The sequence below is a fragment of the Lepus europaeus genome, chromosome X, assembly GCF_033115175.1.
Source record: "Lepus europaeus isolate LE1 chromosome X, mLepTim1.pri, whole genome shotgun sequence".
NCBI lineage: Eukaryota > Metazoa > Chordata > Mammalia > Lagomorpha > Leporidae > Lepus > Lepus europaeus.
In genome coordinates this window covers 85,366,324-85,383,035 of record NC_084850.1, presented here as the reverse complement: position 1 = coordinate 85,383,035, position 16,712 = coordinate 85,366,324, and the positions used below count along the sequence as shown (strand labels likewise).

Genomic DNA, 16,712 nt, shown 5'->3' with positions numbered 1-16,712 from the left:
GAAGAAATATAGCCAATAACCACATGAAACGATACTCAATCTCACCATTAATCACAGAAATGCTAATTAAAACACAGTAAATTTTACATCTATCAGATTGGCAAAGGTTGAAAGAACTAACAAAACCTCAACTTTGGCAAGAAAAAAAAAATAAGCAGCTTGTGCACTGTTGATAGGATCACAAATCACTGCAACTTTTCTGAATGAAGGCAGTTTGACAAAATGTATCAAAATCTTAACTGTGAAGGCTGGCATTGTGGCATAGCAGGTAAAGCTGCCACCTGTGATGCCAGCATCCCGTATCGGTGTTCATTCACTCCCAGCTGCTCCACTTCTGACCCAACGCCCCTGCACTGACATTGGAGACCCAGAAGAAGTTCTTGGCTCCTGGCTTCAATCTGGTCCAACCCCGGCTGTTGCAGTAATTTGGGAAGTGAACCAGCAGATGGAAGATCTCTCTGTGTGTGTTTTTCCTCTCTCTCCAACTCTGTTTTTCCAATAAATTTTTTTTAAAATATTAAATATGGCCAGCGCTGCAGCTCAATAGGCTAATCCTCCACCTGTGGTGCCGGCACACCAGGTTCTAGTCCTGGTCAGGGCACCGGATTCTGTCCTGGTTGCCCCTCTTCCAGGCCAGCTCTCTGCTGTGGCCCGGGAGTGCAGTGGAGGATGGCCCAAGTGCTTGGGCCCTGCACCCCATGGGAGACCAGGAGAAGCACCTGGCTCCTGCCTTCGGATCAGCGCGGTGAGCCGGCCGCAGCGCACAGGCCGTGGCGGCCATTGGGGGGTGAACCAACGGCAAAGGAAGACCTTTCTCTCTGTCTCTCTCTCTCACTGTCCACTCTGCCTGTCAAAAAAAAATCTTAAATGTGTATACTCTGTCACTATATAACTCCCCTTCTAGGAAAAATTTAAAAAGATAGATTAGGGGCCAGCGCTGTGACGCAGCGGGTTAAAGTCCTGGCCTGAAGCGCCAGCATCCCGTATGGGCACCAGTGGAGTCCTGGCTGCTCCTCTTCTGATCCAGCTCTCTGCTATAGCCTGGGAAAGCAGTAAAAGATGGCCAAAGTCCTTGGGCCCCTGTACCCACGTGGGACACCAGGGAAGAAGCTCCTGGCTCCTGGCTTCAGGCTGCTGCAGCTCTGGCCATTGCGGCCAATTGGGGAGTGAACCAGCAGATGGAAGACCCCTCTCTCTGTCTCTACCTCTCTCTGTAACTCTGTCTTTCAAATAAATATTTTTTAAAAAGATTAACAGAAGGGTTCACCATTAATGGACTAGTTGTACAACTTATGGTACAATAGTGCCATAACGTGGAATAGTTATAGAACTTTAAAAACCTTGTTATGGGGTGGGTATTTGACTCAACAGTTAAGGTATCACTTAGAATGCCTGTATCCCATGTCAGAGTGCCTCCATTCAACTCCTGGCTCCTCTGTTAATGGGGAACCCTGGGAGGCAGCAGGTGATGGCCCAAGTGTTTGGGTCCCTTCACCCATGTAGAAGACGTGGACTGAGTGTCAGGCTCCTCACTACAGCCTGGCCCCACCTTGGCTGTTTTGAGTATTTGGGGGAGTGAACCAGCAGATGAAAGATTCTTTCTCTCTCTCTCTCTCTCTCTCTCTCTCTCTCTCTCTCTGTGTGTGTGTGTGTGTGTGTGTGTGTGTGTCTACCTTTAAAATTAGTAAAAAGTAAAGAAATAAAAAATCTTTTCTAGCTTTGCTGTGTAAACGATCTATAATGATAAAATTAAGGAAATGCCTACATCCTACTGTTGTGTTTAAAAGGAAAAAAAGGGAGCAGGCATTTAGCTTAGTGGTTAAGCCACTGATTAGGACAACCAAATCCCATATTGGAGTACCTTTATTGGATACCAAACTCCAGCGCTTGACCAGCTTCCTGCTAACGTGGACCCTGGGAGACAGTGGCTCAAGTACTCTCATTTCAGTACCCATGTGGGACACCTGGATTGAGTCCTCAGTTTCTAGCTTTGGTCCTAGCCCAGGCCTAGCCATCACCTTTGGGCGCATTTGGGGAGTGAACCAGTAGGTGGGAACTCTGTCCTTCTGCCTGTCAAATGAAATGTTTCTATTTTAAGGAAAAAGTTTATAGAGAATGTACACCCAGGTAAAATTGTATGTATATTTGAACAAAAAAATGTCTTGAAGAATATTTACCAAAACGTTAAAAATATTTATCTTTGGTGGGATTTGGGAGATTTTTTTAAAGATTTATTTTATTTATTTGAAAGACAGAGTTACAGAGAGAGGCAGAGACAGAGAGAGATGTCTTCCATCCGCAGGTTCACTCCCCAGATGGCTGCAACGGCCAGAGTTGCGCTGATCCGAAGCCAGGAGCCAGGAGTTTCTTCCAGATTTCCCACGTGGGTGCAGGAGCCCAAGGACTTGGGCCATCTTCTACTGCTTTCCCAGGCCATAGCAGAGAGCTGGATCAGAAGAGGAGCAGCCAGGACTGGAACCCGTGGCCATACGGGATGCTGGCACTTCAGGCAGGGCGTTAACCTGCTGTGCCACAGCACCGACTCTGAGATTTTTTTTTTTTTTTACTTTCTTCATGTTTAAAAGTTTCTACAAGGATCACATATTTTTAACATTAGGGAAGGAAAAATAAGCTATTTTCATTCTTAAAAATTTACAGGAAGATGAAGGAGTTCTTATCTGATGGGCATGTATTGCTTTTTTTTTTTTTTTCGATAAAGTACAAAGCAAAGTCAATAGTAGAGAGTAGGAGGAAGAGATTTGAAGAATGTGAATAAGGTAAGAAAGAGTTGTTTCAGAGAGCAGACAAATCAAGAGAAGAGGAGGAATTTCAGCCTGTCGAGGGCCTTCTCAAGGTGACTGATCCTTAAGGTGTCCAGGGCTGTGACTATCTCCAACAGTCCTGAACAGGTGAATGTATGCAAAAGAGGGACGTTGTTTTCTTCTGTGGGGTGGAGGGAACCTCTGGAGTATTGCCTAGGAAATGGAAGGTATTTGCAAAAAACTGAAAATGATAATAAATTCTGGAATTTAAGTGGGAAAGGGAACAAGCAAAGATCGAAAGGGACTGATGGAAAAAAAGTATATGTGGGTGGGGAACAGTGAATTGGAGGCTTCGTGAGGTCAAAGAATTATTGTAGTGGGGTTCCATGAGCAAGTGAGCTAGGAAAGCTTCAGAAATTGTGTTCTGAGAAGCTGGTGTTGGAATTAGTGATTTCAGAGGCCTGCATTCTGGCAAGACCTAAGGCACGCCTACGCGACTTAGGTAGCTGAGATGGAATTCTTTGAACCAAATCACAGAACCTCTCCTCTCCTCACATGTTTCAAGGCTGTCATCCACACACTTCTTTTTGGATGGGTAATATGTAATTGCTCATATGTATGGGATATAATATGACCATTGGATACATGTATACAATGTGTAATGATGACTTGTACTGGGATGCTTCAAATGCCTCTCTACTGGTTCAGTCCCCAAATGCCCACAATATCCTTTGGTCCACCTCAATCTGTGCACCTCCTTACTGTTTGGTTGCATGCCCTGGAATTAATGGCCTTCAATAGGCTCACTGGAAACTACTGTTCCTGTCTTATTTTTCCACTTCACTCCTTCAAAATCCTAGGCTTTGAGCAAATTGAATCATCAGTGTTCCCATCTGCGTACTTCATGCAAGCTTCCCTCCTCCTGGAATGTGCCCCCTCCTCCCCTGGTTTCTGAAACGCCCGTTCTACTTATCCTTTAAGCCTCAGCTTAAAAGGCTGGACCTCCGCAAAGACTTCCCAGTACTCCCTGCCAGAATGCGCTCATGTGAATTCTCATGATCCCTCATGCATACCTCGCTTGAAACACTTATCATTTCCTACTTTGCGTCTTTGTACTTATCGAGGTCACTTTTATCTCGGTCTTCTTGAGGAACTGAAGACTAGACCATAGCTAAAGCAATTTTCTACTCCATCTTCAAGCAGAGTGCCCGACAGAGATTGTTCAGTGTGTTAACTGGATCTGTCCAAAGTGTGGTATGTGTGGTGAATTCAGGTGTTGTACAGCCATTGTTTAATAGTTGGGTAGTCATTTTAATGTATACTAGAAAAACACTTTGTTTCCCATTTATGATAGTGGTAAAATGTTTTCTGAGCTTTTTTTTTTTAAGAATGCATTTAAGCTTTTAAAAATGAGGACTTTTTAATACACAGTAAAGGAATAATACAAATAGGGGAAAATGCATGGAGGTTACACATAGATGGCCAAAGTCTGGGAAACACTGCATTGAATAAAAAAAGACCAAAGAACAAAATCACAGAATCGCTCTGCTTCAGAAGCAATTAATTTAAACAGCAGTGTGAGGATTTATTAGCAGACTCTTTTTTTTTTTTTTTTTTGACAGGCAGAGTTAGTCAGTGAAAGAGAGAAACAGAGACAGAGAGAAAGGTCTTCCCCAAATGGTTGCTACGGCCGGCGCACTGCACCCATCCGAAGGCAGGAGCCAGGTGCTTCCTCCTGGTCTCCCATGCGGGTGCAGGGCCCAAGCACTTGGGCCATCCTCCACTGCACTCCCGGACCACAGCAGAGAGCTGGCCTGGAAGAGGAGCAACCGGGACAGAATCCGGTGCCCCAACCGGGACTAGAACCCGGGGTACCGGCACCGCAGGCTGAGGTTTAGCCTAGTGAGCTGCGGCGCCGGCCTTAGCAGACTCTTTCAACAATCTTTTTTTTTTCTCTTTTGCAATCTTATTTTTTAATATTTATTTATTTATGTGAAAAGCAGAGCAACACAGAGAGACAGAGACAGAGAAGGAAAGAAAGATCTTTCATCCTCGGATTTACTCCCCCAAATAGCTGCAACAGCTAAGTCTAGGCTAGATGGAAACTAGAAATTCCATCTGATCTTCCACAGGGGTGGCAGGAGCGCAAGCACTTGGGTCATTACCCACACCTTGCCAAGGCGCATTAGCAGCAAGTTGGGTCAGAAGAAGAGCAGCTGAGACTTGAACCTGTGCTTGGATATGGGCTGCTGGTTTCACAGGCTTCGGCTTAACCTGCTGCACCACAATTTTGCCTACAATCTTATTTAAGCCTATCTACCCCAAAAGTAGTCCATCTTAAAAAAAAAAAAAAAAAAAAAAAAAAAAAAAAAAAAAACCTCTCTGAACTCCTTTCAACTACTGCCTGAAATGCTGGCCTACAGCCCAGTGTCAGGTTCCTCACTCTCCTCTCACTCATTCAACCCACTGCAATATGGCTTCCACCCCCTCCACCTGACTCTTGAAATGATCAGTTACCTCCTCGCTGACACAATCAATGAACCTTGTTCTGTCCTTACCTTGTTTAACTTGGCTCTCTAGGCAGCATTCCACCATCAATTGTTCCTGAAAGTTCTTTCCTTCCTAGAGTTGCATACCATTCTCCTATCTCTTTGGTCATTCCTTCTTCATCTCCTTCACCGAGTCTTCCTCCTCTGTTTATCCATTAAATGATACTGCTCCCCTAATATTTTACTATTATGATCAATGGAAAAACTAATGTTTGTTTCTGGAAAAAAATAGAAAAAGTACAGAAGAAAAACCAGAGGTTAAGCAAAAAAAAATTATGCAGAAAAATATCCTTGTGGGGCCAGCAATATGGCACAGCAAGTTAGGCCGTGGCTTGTGATGCTGGTGTCCCAAAATGGGAGTGCCAACTCAGGTCCTGACTGCTCCACTTCCAATCTATTTCCCTGCTAGTGTACCTGGGAAGGCAGTGTATGGGCCCCTTCTACTCATGAGGGAGACCCAGATGAAGCTCTTGGCTCCTGGCTCTGGCCTGGCCCAGACATGGCTGTTTTGGCCATTTGAGGAGTGGACCAGCAGATAGAAGATTGATCTCTCCTCTCTCTGTCAGTTTGCCTTTCGAATACATTTTTAAACAAATAAATCTTAAGGGCCTGGCATTGTGGCATAGCAGTTTAAGTCACTGCTTGCAACACCAGCATCCATATGAGCGCTTGTTTGAGTCTGAGTCCTGGCTGCTCCACTTGTGATCCAATTCCCTGCTAATGTGCCTAGGAAAGCAGAGGAAGATGGCCAAGTGCTTGGGCCCCTGTACTCACATGGGAGACCCAGATGGAGTTCCAGGCTCTGGGTTTTGGCCTGTCCCAGCCCCCGCCATTGAGACCATTTGGGGAGTGAACCAGCAGGTGGAAGATCTCTCTCTCTCTCTTTCTCGGTGTGTGTGTGTCACTCTGCCTTTCAAATAAATAAATAAATTTTTTAAAAAACAAGTAAATCTTGAAAAAAGAGAAATGCATTCTCTTTGGTTCTTTCACAAATATTCTGCACCATAAGGTTTCATTTTGTTTTGTTTTGATTTAACAGAGAGTTTTGGAGATCTTCCCGTATCACCTTTTGGAATACACAAATTTATCTACTTTTTAATGGTAGCATAAATATTCTATTGAATTAAAGTTATAACTTATTTAACTAATTCTTTGCTGATGTGCATTAAGTAGCTTCTAAGGTTTTTTTAAAGATTTATTTATTTATTTGAAAGGCAAAGTCACAGGGAGAGAGCGAGAGATTCTCCATCTTCTAGTTCCCTCCCCAAATGGCCACAACGACCAGGGCTGGGCCAGGCTAAAACCCAGAGCCTGGAACTCTATCTAGGTCTTCCACATGGGTGCAGGGGCCCAAACATCTGGACCATCCTCCGTTGCTTTCCCAGGCACATTAGCAGTGAGCTGCATCAGATGTGGACCAGGCAGGACTTGAACCGGCGACCATATGGGATGCTGGCATCACAGCAGCTTTACCTGCTATGCCACAATGCCAGCCCCAGCTTCCAAGTTTTATACTATTATTGTTACTGTAAACTACTATAAATTTTAAAAATTCCTATATATAGAATTGTCAAATCAGAAGGAAGATTTTTAATTCTTATGTCACCAAATTGCCCTTCAGAAGAGCTGCGAGAATGGATAGCTCCATCATTCAGGAGACTGCCTGTTTACCCTGAATTTACCCACTACCTAGTTACTTAGTTGTTTAACTTTGCTTTGCCAGCCTGTAAAGTAAAAACTGAACTCTCACAATGGTTTTAATTTACATTTCTTTCTTTTTAAATATTTATTTATTTTGTTTATTTTAATTGAAAGCAGAGTTACAGAGAGAGAGAAGGAGAGAGAGAAATCTCCCATCTACTGGTTCACTCTCCAAATGGCAACAGCCAGAGCTGCACCAAACCAAAGCCAGGAGCTTCTACCAGGTCTCCCACAGGGGTGCAGGGGCCCAAGCACCTGGGCCATCTTCCACTATTTTCCCAGGCGCATTAGCCTGGAAATGGAGCAGAGGGAATCGAACCAGAGACCATATGGTATGCCACAGTGCTGGCCCCTAATTTGCGTTTCTTTAACTTATGAGACTGATTATCTTTTCTTTTACTTTTTTAGTGTTTTATATTCTTTTCTGATAATCACTTACATCCTTTACTTCCTTTTTCTGTCTGGTTGTTCATCCTTTTCTCATTGGTTTGTAAGAGCACTTTGTATATAAATGAAATCACACAATCAGTTGCAAAGATAGTTTTCTTCTCTTGATTTAGTTTTTTTTTAAGACTTATTTATTTGAAAGGCAATGTAACAGAAAGAGCAACAGAAAGAGATCTTGTATCTCCTGGCTCATTCCCCAGATGGCCACAATGGCCAGGTCTGAGCCAGACTGAAGTCAGGAGTCCAGAATTGTATCTGGGTCTTCCATGTGGATGGCAGGGACTCAAGGACTTGAGCCATCTTCTGCTGCTTTTCCAGGTGCATTAGCAGGGAACAAGTTTGGAAGCAGAGCAGCCAACACTTGAACCATCACTGTGACAAGGGATGCTGGCATCCCATGTGGTGGCTTCAACTCTGCACCACAATGCTATCTTCCTTCTTGGTACTATTAACTTATAACTTTGGGGTATGAAGTCCTGCATGAATTGAGAGACCAATCCATAGCAGAAGTCACTAACACAGGGGACATCCAATGCATAACAGAAGCTTTGTGGGACTAACAATTGTCTTGGGACAAAAGCAGAGGAGTCACTCTGCTTTTCAAATAAATAAATAGACAGACCTTTTTAAAAATAGTAGGAAGAGGAGGCCGGCATTGTGGCATGGCAGGTAAAGCCACTCCCTGTGATGTCAGCATGGTATATGGGAAACCAGTCCGTGTTCCAGCTGCTTCACTTCCGATCCATTTCCCTGCTAATGCACCTGGGAAAGCAGCTGAGAATGGCCCAAGTGCTTGGGTCCCTGCCACCTATGTGGGAGACCTGGTAGAAGCTCTTGGCTCCTGACTTCAGCTTGGCCCATCCCCAGCCATTGTGGCCATTTGAGGAGTGAAATAGAGGATGAAAGATACTTCTCTCTCTCTCTCTCTCTCTCTCTCTCTGTAACTGCCTTTCAAATAAATAATTAAATCCTAAAAAAAAATAAAATAAAAGAGCACAGGCTGCAGAGTCAGACAAAACTGAGTTTGCTTTCCGGCCCTGGCTTTTCCAAGTTATGTCACCAAGAGCCCATCAACTACAATGTATTTCTTCATCTGTGAAAGCAATAGTGATCCTTACATCTACTTCATATGGTCATTGAAAGGACTAAATGAAATTGCATGTGGAGTAACAGGCATATAATAAACATTCAATAGTTGCTATTAGCTCCCTGCTCTAGGTTCCTCCTCCCTCCAACTCTCCTCCAAGCTATGTTCCTTGCTGCCACCAAAGGAACAAATCCAACCTCTCTGCTGCTTGAAATCCTTCATTGACTCCCCCCCAACCTCTTCCCTCCACACATCATTTACAAAGTAAAATCCAAATTCCTTAGCTTAATATACATGGTCATGAATATGGACTGTTATCTTTCATCACAACCCCATACACACAACCCTCCAGTCACATTCAACAGTAGGCCATGACCCAGATAAAATCTGCTTTTTCATACTCCTGTGGTTTCCTGCACTGTTCACCGACAATCAAACCCTCCCCTCAGTCCACTTCATAAGCACCCACTCCAGACTCAGGGCAAGCGTGTCCTTCTTTGTGCTTCCAGAACACCAAGCACTTCACCCTGCCCTGCCACAAGTCACACTGTTTTGTCACGCTTACCTGCTTGTCTCCCTCATTACGTTGTAAGTTCCCTGAGGGGGAGGGACTATGTTTTATTCATGTTTATAACCCTAGCAGCCAGCACAAGGCCTGGCATTGTATAGGAGCCTCATAGACGTGTGTTGAGTAAATAGATAAACGAATAGTCCGTGGTCTAAGCAGCACTCTGAGTTCTGTTCCCCTACTACTTCTGTAGCTACCAGGATCCATACATACACAGTCCTTTACCAAACCCCACTACCGTCTGCCCCTGCTCCCAGCTGTGCCAAACACTCCAGCCAAAATTTCTGCTGCCCAGACAGTCACGGGAGTCTGGGACTGGTCCAACTAGAAGGGGTGGGACAGAAGACAATAGTCTCAGTGTAGGCCTTAACCAATGCCAGTGCTGAGATCAGAGTCCACCCCCAAATCTCAGAGACAAGTGTTACTCTCTCCTTATCCAGTACCTAACCTTTAGTGTAGCAAGGGGAAAACCCATCTCAAGATCATTCCTTAAGTGTAACTAGATTTGAGGGCTGCTAACACCATCCTCCTCAAACCCTGAGTAGCCAATCAGCATACACAGGCACAACAGATCATTTTGTGGTGGCCAGAGGGGGGACACTTCTCTGAAGCTCTCTACCTTCAAAGTCACGTTCATGATCATCTGTAGCAAAGAGTAAGACACAGTTTCTTTTTTTAACTTTCTTTTAATAATAATTTTGTAAAAGTCAGCAAGCAACTACAGATATCATTTTAAAGTTGGCAAGTAAAAAAAAAAAGCAGACAAGAAAGAGCAAAGACACATCCTTTACTCCAAGATAAATACAGAGCTCAATTAGTATTCCCCAACAACATCACAAGGGAGGGCTAGAGCATCTCTGGGGTCAAGAGCACGCTCCTTTATTGTGAGGGGGACTAGACAGCATTCAGGTGTGATGATGTCAAATCTAATGGGTACAGGAACCGCTAAGATCAAGGTCTAGAATATTAGCCCTAGACTTAAGTGAGGGTTTGTCACTCTTAATCCCTTCCAGGCTGTGCCGGATTCCATAGCCGAAATAGATAGCAAACCCTAGTGGGAAAACAGAGCTGTTAGGTGGGGAAGTAGTGACTTACTAGGCCTCTGACAAGAGCTCAAGAGGGAATGGATTTGGGATGGGACATGTCAGAGGCTTAGTCTTCCAAGTGGATACCTACCAATCAGCATCCAGACCCCAAATCGGGCCCAGGTTCCAGCTGTCATTTGCATCATAAGGTAAACATTCACAAACATGCTCATGAGTGGGAGGAGAGGCAAAGCAGGCACCTGAAAACAAAGTAAAGGCTTCTGTGTACATATCATAGGGCGATCTGCAAAGAGGCCCATATCCCGCTTGGGCCAGAATAGAGTCCAACCCCTACTCCTACTCTGTATTTCACTGGACACTCACTTACCATACCTCATGTGGGGCTCCAAGAATATGCTGAGTTTGGGAAAATGGAACCAGAAAGGAACTTAAGAGGGTCACAGAAAATGTTTTTGGCCTGGGTACCTTTGTTACCTTCCCTTTTATGTCCAGTTGAGACATCTACGAGTTCTCCTAGACCTCAAGGATCTCTGGAGCCTGTTCTCCCATGATTGGTTTGTTGGGGGAAAAGAGAGAGGTCGTTTACCTTAAAGTGAAGGGGAGTGGAACTCTGTGGCTGTTTCCAGATGATCCCAGTAATTCCAGTAATGAGCACTAGGAGCAATACAACCACTGCAATCCACACTGGGTCTCCAGAAAGCAGTGGAACTGGCCGCTGGGCCAACACCAGGCAAAGGAGAGTCAGCAATAGAGCTTCAAAAGTCAAGTTGAGAGACATCAAAAGCAACTCCTGAGACCAACATCCTAAGACATTAAGCACCCCATTCAAAGGAAGGTCATCCTCTCTAGTTCTTTCTTGGTAACCAGGTACCACATACTTTCACCCCATCATGCTGATCTCAGAGCCACCCCCAGAGAAAAATTCCACGGCTCACCAAGCAGTGAGGAACAAACATAGACAACTTGACCAGAGAGTGCGGTGGGGCTAGAATTGACTGGGCAAAACAGTCCCTGAAGGGTCAGCTTCTCTGTTCCAGGTGTCTTCTCCTCCTGCAACTCCTCTTCGTCCCCAGTCTTCACCTCCTGGTCAGGCTGATACCTGAGGCAAGGATAAGAAGGCAGGATTAGGAACAACTCCTTTCTGGTCTGGCTGAAAAGCCCAGGAGAGCATTGCAGGCATGGAAAGCCAAGACACTGTGGCAAAAAAAAATGTCCTACATGAAGGACGTCGGTGAATGAGACCCCAGTGGAAAGAAGGGGCCATCCAAGAAGGATGTACTTTTCTCTGAAGGGAGAACTTCCACTTTGATTATGATTTTATCTAAATACTTACAGAGTTTGTGGACTCAAAAGGCTTCCACAGCCTAGGCAGCTCATGTCAAGAGCCTCAGGTGATCACTGACATCATACATAAGAGTGTTAATGGTTAAATTAACAACAGGAGTCACTGTGCACTTACTCCCCATGCAGGTCCTCTGTCCTCAATGAGTTGTATTATAGAGTTAACTGTAAAACTAGTTCTCAAACAGTTTCTCTGTGTGTGTGTGTGTGTAATTTTTTTTTTTTAAATCTTCAGTATAGAGTTGGTTTTCTGTGTATAAAGTTAATTGAAAAAAATCTTAATGGAGAATGGGACTGGGAACGGGAGAGGGAGGGGTGGGAGGGTGAGTATAGTGGGAAGAATCACTGTATTCTTAAAGTTGTTCTTATGAAATGTGTGCTCCCTAAATAAAAGGTTTCTTTGGGGAAAAAAAAAGAACAACTCTTAACCACTCTTAACCTTTTCCAAAGCAGCTCATTAAGTATAGGGAGGGGTATCTAGATTAAAGGAAAGCCCAGATGATGGAAACATCAGATTAACAGATTCCTGTTGTTCTTAATGTATGAACAAAAACCTAAATCACACCAAGGTGGGTGTTTAACCTAGTCATTAACACATCGTGTCCCACACTGGAGTGCCTGGCTTTGGTTCCTGGCTCCTACTCCTTAACTCCAGCTTCCTGCTGACAAAGACCCTAGGAAGCAGCATCAGTGGCTTAAGTAGTTGGGTTCCTACCACCCACAGGGGAGCCCTAGATTGGGTACCCAGCTCCAGGCTTCATCCAGGCCCACTTCTGGCCATTGCAGACATTTAGGGAGTAAACCAGCAGATTGGGCCACCATTTGTGATGCCAGCATCCCATGTTGGGGTGCTGGTTCAAGTCCTGGCTGCTCCACTTCCAACCAGCTTCCAGTCTGGGAAAGCGATGGAAGATGATCCAAGTGTTTGGGTACCTGCCATGCTCACGGGAGACAAGGATGGAGTTCCAGGTTCCTGGGTTCAGCCTATATCAGCTCATTGCAGCCATTTGGGGAGTGAACTAGTAGATAGAAGACCTCTCTGTCTCTCTGTCTTTTTTTTAAAGATTTTTTTTATTTATTTGAAAGATAGAGTTACAGAGAGTGGTAGAGACAGAGAGAGAGAGATATCTTCCATTCTGCTGGTTCACTCTCCAAATGACTACAATGACCAGAACAGAGCTGTTCCGAAGCCAGGAGCTTCTTCCAGGTCTCCCACATGGGTGCAGGGACTCAAGCACTTGGGCCATCTTCTACTGCTTTTCCTAGGCCATAGCAGAGAGCTGGATCAGAAGAGGGGCAGCTGGGACTCAAACCGGTGCCCACATGAGATGCCAGTGCTTCAGGCTGGGGCTTTAACCTACTGCAGCACACTCTTTCTTTCAAATAAATAAATAAAACTTAAAAAAACAAATCACAGCATGCAGAGAAAGGTAATCTCACCTGAGGATGAGAACACAGATAGCTACCAGGGAGTAAGCAAGCAGGGTCCCAATTGACATGAGGTCCACAAGATCCGTGAGTTTAAAGATGAATGCCATGAATGCTAAAATGGATGGGTAGAAAGCAAAAAATAAGAGGTATAGAAAGCAAGGAATAGCAAAGTGGAAGGAGTTGGTGAAACAATTAGGGGAAGGAGAAAAGAGCATTTTTCACCTGCAATCACGCCAGAGACCACAGTGGCCAGGATGGGGGTGTGTGTGCCGGTGTGGATGCGGGCAAGGACACGGAACAGAAGGCCATCCTCTGCCATTGCGTAGATCACCCGAGGCATGGGGAACATAGAGCCCAAGAGGCTGGAGAGGAGATTGCCCAGAGTGGCATGAGATGCCTGGGAGCCTCCTCCCCCAGCCTGTGGGTTTAAGGCCTCTCTGCCTCCCACCCCCACCCCCAGTACAGCCCTTTGCAAGGCATCTCTGCCTCCCCCGTCTGGTACAGCCCTTTGCAGGGGGGGGCAGGTTCTGCCACTGAACACTAGAACCCAAGACTCCTGACAGCAGAGGCAAACCAACATTTGACGCTGACCTGGTAGAAAGAGCACAGAGGGAGCCACCAGCCACAACGTAGTGGGCAGGGGCCCATCCGATACGGAGAAATGCCTCAGGCAAAGGGCTCTCAGGCTTCAGCAGGTAGTAAGGCATCATGAGGGTGAGTGCCGAAGAGACACCAAAATACGCCAAAAAGCAGACCAACAGTGAGATCACAATGCCCATGGGGATGGAACTCTGTGGATTCTTGGCCTCTTCCCCTACAGGGAGGGGCACAAAGTTCTGCATCAGGCAAGCATGCTCACTCCTCTACCGCCCCCAATATGCATGCAGCCCGAGCACACGCTGTGCCCAACCCCAGACACAATGAAATGCCTGTGTTACCGGTGGTAGCAATACAGTCGAAACCAACAAATGCATAGAAACAGGTAGCTGCGCCACGGAGGATCCCCTCGAGGCCGAAAGGCACAAATCCTCCAGAGCCCAGAGGGCCCAAGCTAGAGTGGAAGAAGGAATGGAGAAGGTGAGGGTGTGTTGGGCCAGCCCTGCACCTCTTGTCTAATGTCAAACTACTTAGCTAGATCTTTAAGGCCCAACCTGGCATTCTTCCCCATCCCTATGCACATTCCTTCAGCAAGAATCCACCCCCCCCCATCATGCACCCAGCTCTGCAACCCCCCCCCCCCCACCAAGGGTGACTCTCTAACCTAGAGGTGTCATTGAGTTTAGTCCTGGCCAACTCATAATCCTTTTCCGAGAGCTTCCAGTTGTGCACATTCCCCTTGATGAAGCCAGAGATGATGACAAATCCGAGAACCAAAAGGTTCACCCCTGTGAACACTTTGGTAACCAGAGCCGACTCACTCGCCCCCAGAGCCAGCAATCCTGTTGGAGAAACACAGGTAGGACCCTGAGAAGAAGCTCCAAGGGCAAGCCCTGTTTCTCTGCTTGCCTCCCTGAGATATGGGGCAAACCATTTCCTCCCAGCTTCCCTTCTCCCCCGCTATTATCATCTCCATCAAGCCCTTCTCAGGCCCAAGCCCCATCATCATCCCTGGCAGTAATGATCAATCCCCATCCCCTGCACTAGACCTTGCCCCTCGCCTCACCAGTGAGCAGCAACACAAGGCCCATAGCAAAGAAGTCTGGGTACTCTGCAAGGACATGGGGCACATGCAGTGAGACGGTCCCCTTCAGAGTCTCGGAGATGTGATTCCCAATCAGGTTGTCAAAAGCAGAGCTCCAGGCCCGGGCCACACTGGCTGTACCTGGTGGATCAGAGAGAGAGAAACACTGCGTCAAGTTCCCTGCCTTTCCTAGAGCAGTCTCACACCAATCCCTACTCTCTAAGGAAACCAGGACAGAGGTGAGTAAGAATGAACAATTGCTCCATGCCTTCAACCCTCCCAGACCCCCAACACATGCACAAGGTTCAAAAGTATTGAGGTCCTGTAAATAATAAAGAGCATTTCTGCTTCATCACATCCCCGCCCCCTCCCATTTGTTGGCCCAGGGCCTGTTCGCTGGCTGTGCAGCTCCCACCCTGCCCCACCATCTCACCGATGACATAGGAGAGGATGAGGTTCCAGCCAGTGGTGAAGGCCCAGAGCTCACCCACAGTGACATAGCTGTAGAGATATGCAGAACCAGAACGGGGCACCCGGGCACCAAACTCCGCATAGCACAGCCCAGCCAACACAGAAGACAGAGCAGCCACCAAAAAGCAGATCACAATGGCGGGTCCTGCTTTATCTTTGGCCACCTCGCCAGCCAGCACATACACGCCTGCACCCAATGTGCTGCCCACACCTAGGGCCACTAAATCCACAGTGCTCAGGCATCTGGCAAGGCGAGTCTCCGCCATGCCTGGCTCCAGCGTACGTCTGCGTACCAGCTTTTGACCAAATCTGCGAAGTGCCTGCCACAGCATTCTCGCTGGAATTGAAGAGGATGCTAGGATCTGGTGAAAAACAAGACAAAAGCCCTTCAATAGGGCTCATTAGCCTTCAACTCTCAAAGTGCATTACAAAACCCACTCTGCCAAGTCTAGGAGCTCTGGGGTAACAGCCAGCGGCCATCCGGAAGGGATAAAGGCCACTTTACCTCTAACCTCAGATGTTTCATATTCAAGTAGGTATCAGTCTCACACGGGTTTGGGAAGGACTAATTTCCGCAAAGGCAATTGGAAACCACACCCCCCCCCCCCAGTAGATTGGCTGGAACTTAATAGGGTTTATCCTAGACCCCAACCAAGGACTCCTGAAAGTAGCATGTCTGGTCCTTCGCCTGAGATCCTCGGGAGTTAAACAGAACTCAACTCGGAGCAGGCTAGAACTCTGGGGAGGACTCCCTTCCCACACCCAGTGTCCACTGGCCCTATGCAGTGCTCTCCCCAAGGACAGCCAACAGCCACGGCCCCGGACCGCCCAGAGGGCCAGGCGGGCTGACCTCGCTACAGAGCCAAAGTGAGCACCGACTCCACTCCATCCCTCCTCACCAAGCCCAAGGCGCTGGCCTGGCGCTGCCCTAGCCCAGAGGAGTAAGCAAATGTTCCCCTACTTCCTCCCGCCCTGCTAGCCTGACCTGCAAGCATCAACAGAGAGGCGGGGCTTCGACATCTAAAGATTTGGAGACGCGCCCTGAGAGGGCCCCCAGGGCAGCCTGAGATCGCCCGCACCCTCCTCTCCACCTAGCAGAAGAGGTTCCGCCCTATGCCCCCAGACTCAGCCCCCAGGATTTTATGCCCCCATCTAGAAACACTCGGGGGCTGGAGTGGAGACGGGAGCCCTTGGTTCCCGGGGTCGGGGTCTGGGCAGCAACAGGTCACGGCCGCGTTGATGCAACTGCATGCCATGGTTGCCACAGAATCCTAGGTATGCCCGGACCCTCACAGGCCCCCCTCCGACACACGTGTCGGCCCCAAAGGCTTACCAGAGAGCCGGTGCAAGCCCAGGGAGCGGAGAGTCTCGGATCGGATTCGGGTAGGCTGAGTTCAGCCGAGTTGGGTTGGGGCTGCCGAGTTCGGTGATTCAGGATTCAAAGCTGCTGCTTGGGGTCGTTGCGCGCCAAGCGGCCCCTTATATACACCCAGAGGCGGGGCCGGTAACGTCATGGGATCCCACCCCCAATCCTCCTCCCCACACAGACACACACACAACACACCCAGGCGGGCGCGCGCGCACACACACCCTCCTCGGCTTCTCAGCTTTGCAGAAGGGATTGCGTG

The 16,712-nt window shown here is 47.2% G+C and overlaps 1 protein-coding gene across 1 annotated transcript; it reads right to left on the bottom strand.

Moving 5' to 3' along the window:
• Positions 1–9,860: 9,860 nt before the first annotated feature.
• SLC7A3 (solute carrier family 7 member 3) lies at positions 9,861–16,523 on the bottom strand. Its single transcript, XM_062183427.1, has 12 exons — positions 16,418–16,523; positions 15,047–15,446; positions 14,596–14,754; positions 14,194–14,371; positions 13,871–13,983; positions 13,524–13,746; positions 13,155–13,294; positions 12,942–13,044; positions 11,096–11,259; positions 10,747–10,913; positions 10,291–10,399; positions 9,861–10,165 (listed from the first exon to the last, which is right to left on the bottom strand). Exons 2-12 carry the CDS (start codon positions 15,414–15,416, stop codon positions 10,041–10,043), a joined length of 1,851 nt encoding a protein of 616 aa, XP_062039411.1. The 5' UTR covers positions 15,417–15,446; positions 16,418–16,523; the 3' UTR covers positions 9,861–10,040.
• Between the last annotated feature and the right edge of the window lie 189 nt (positions 16,524–16,712).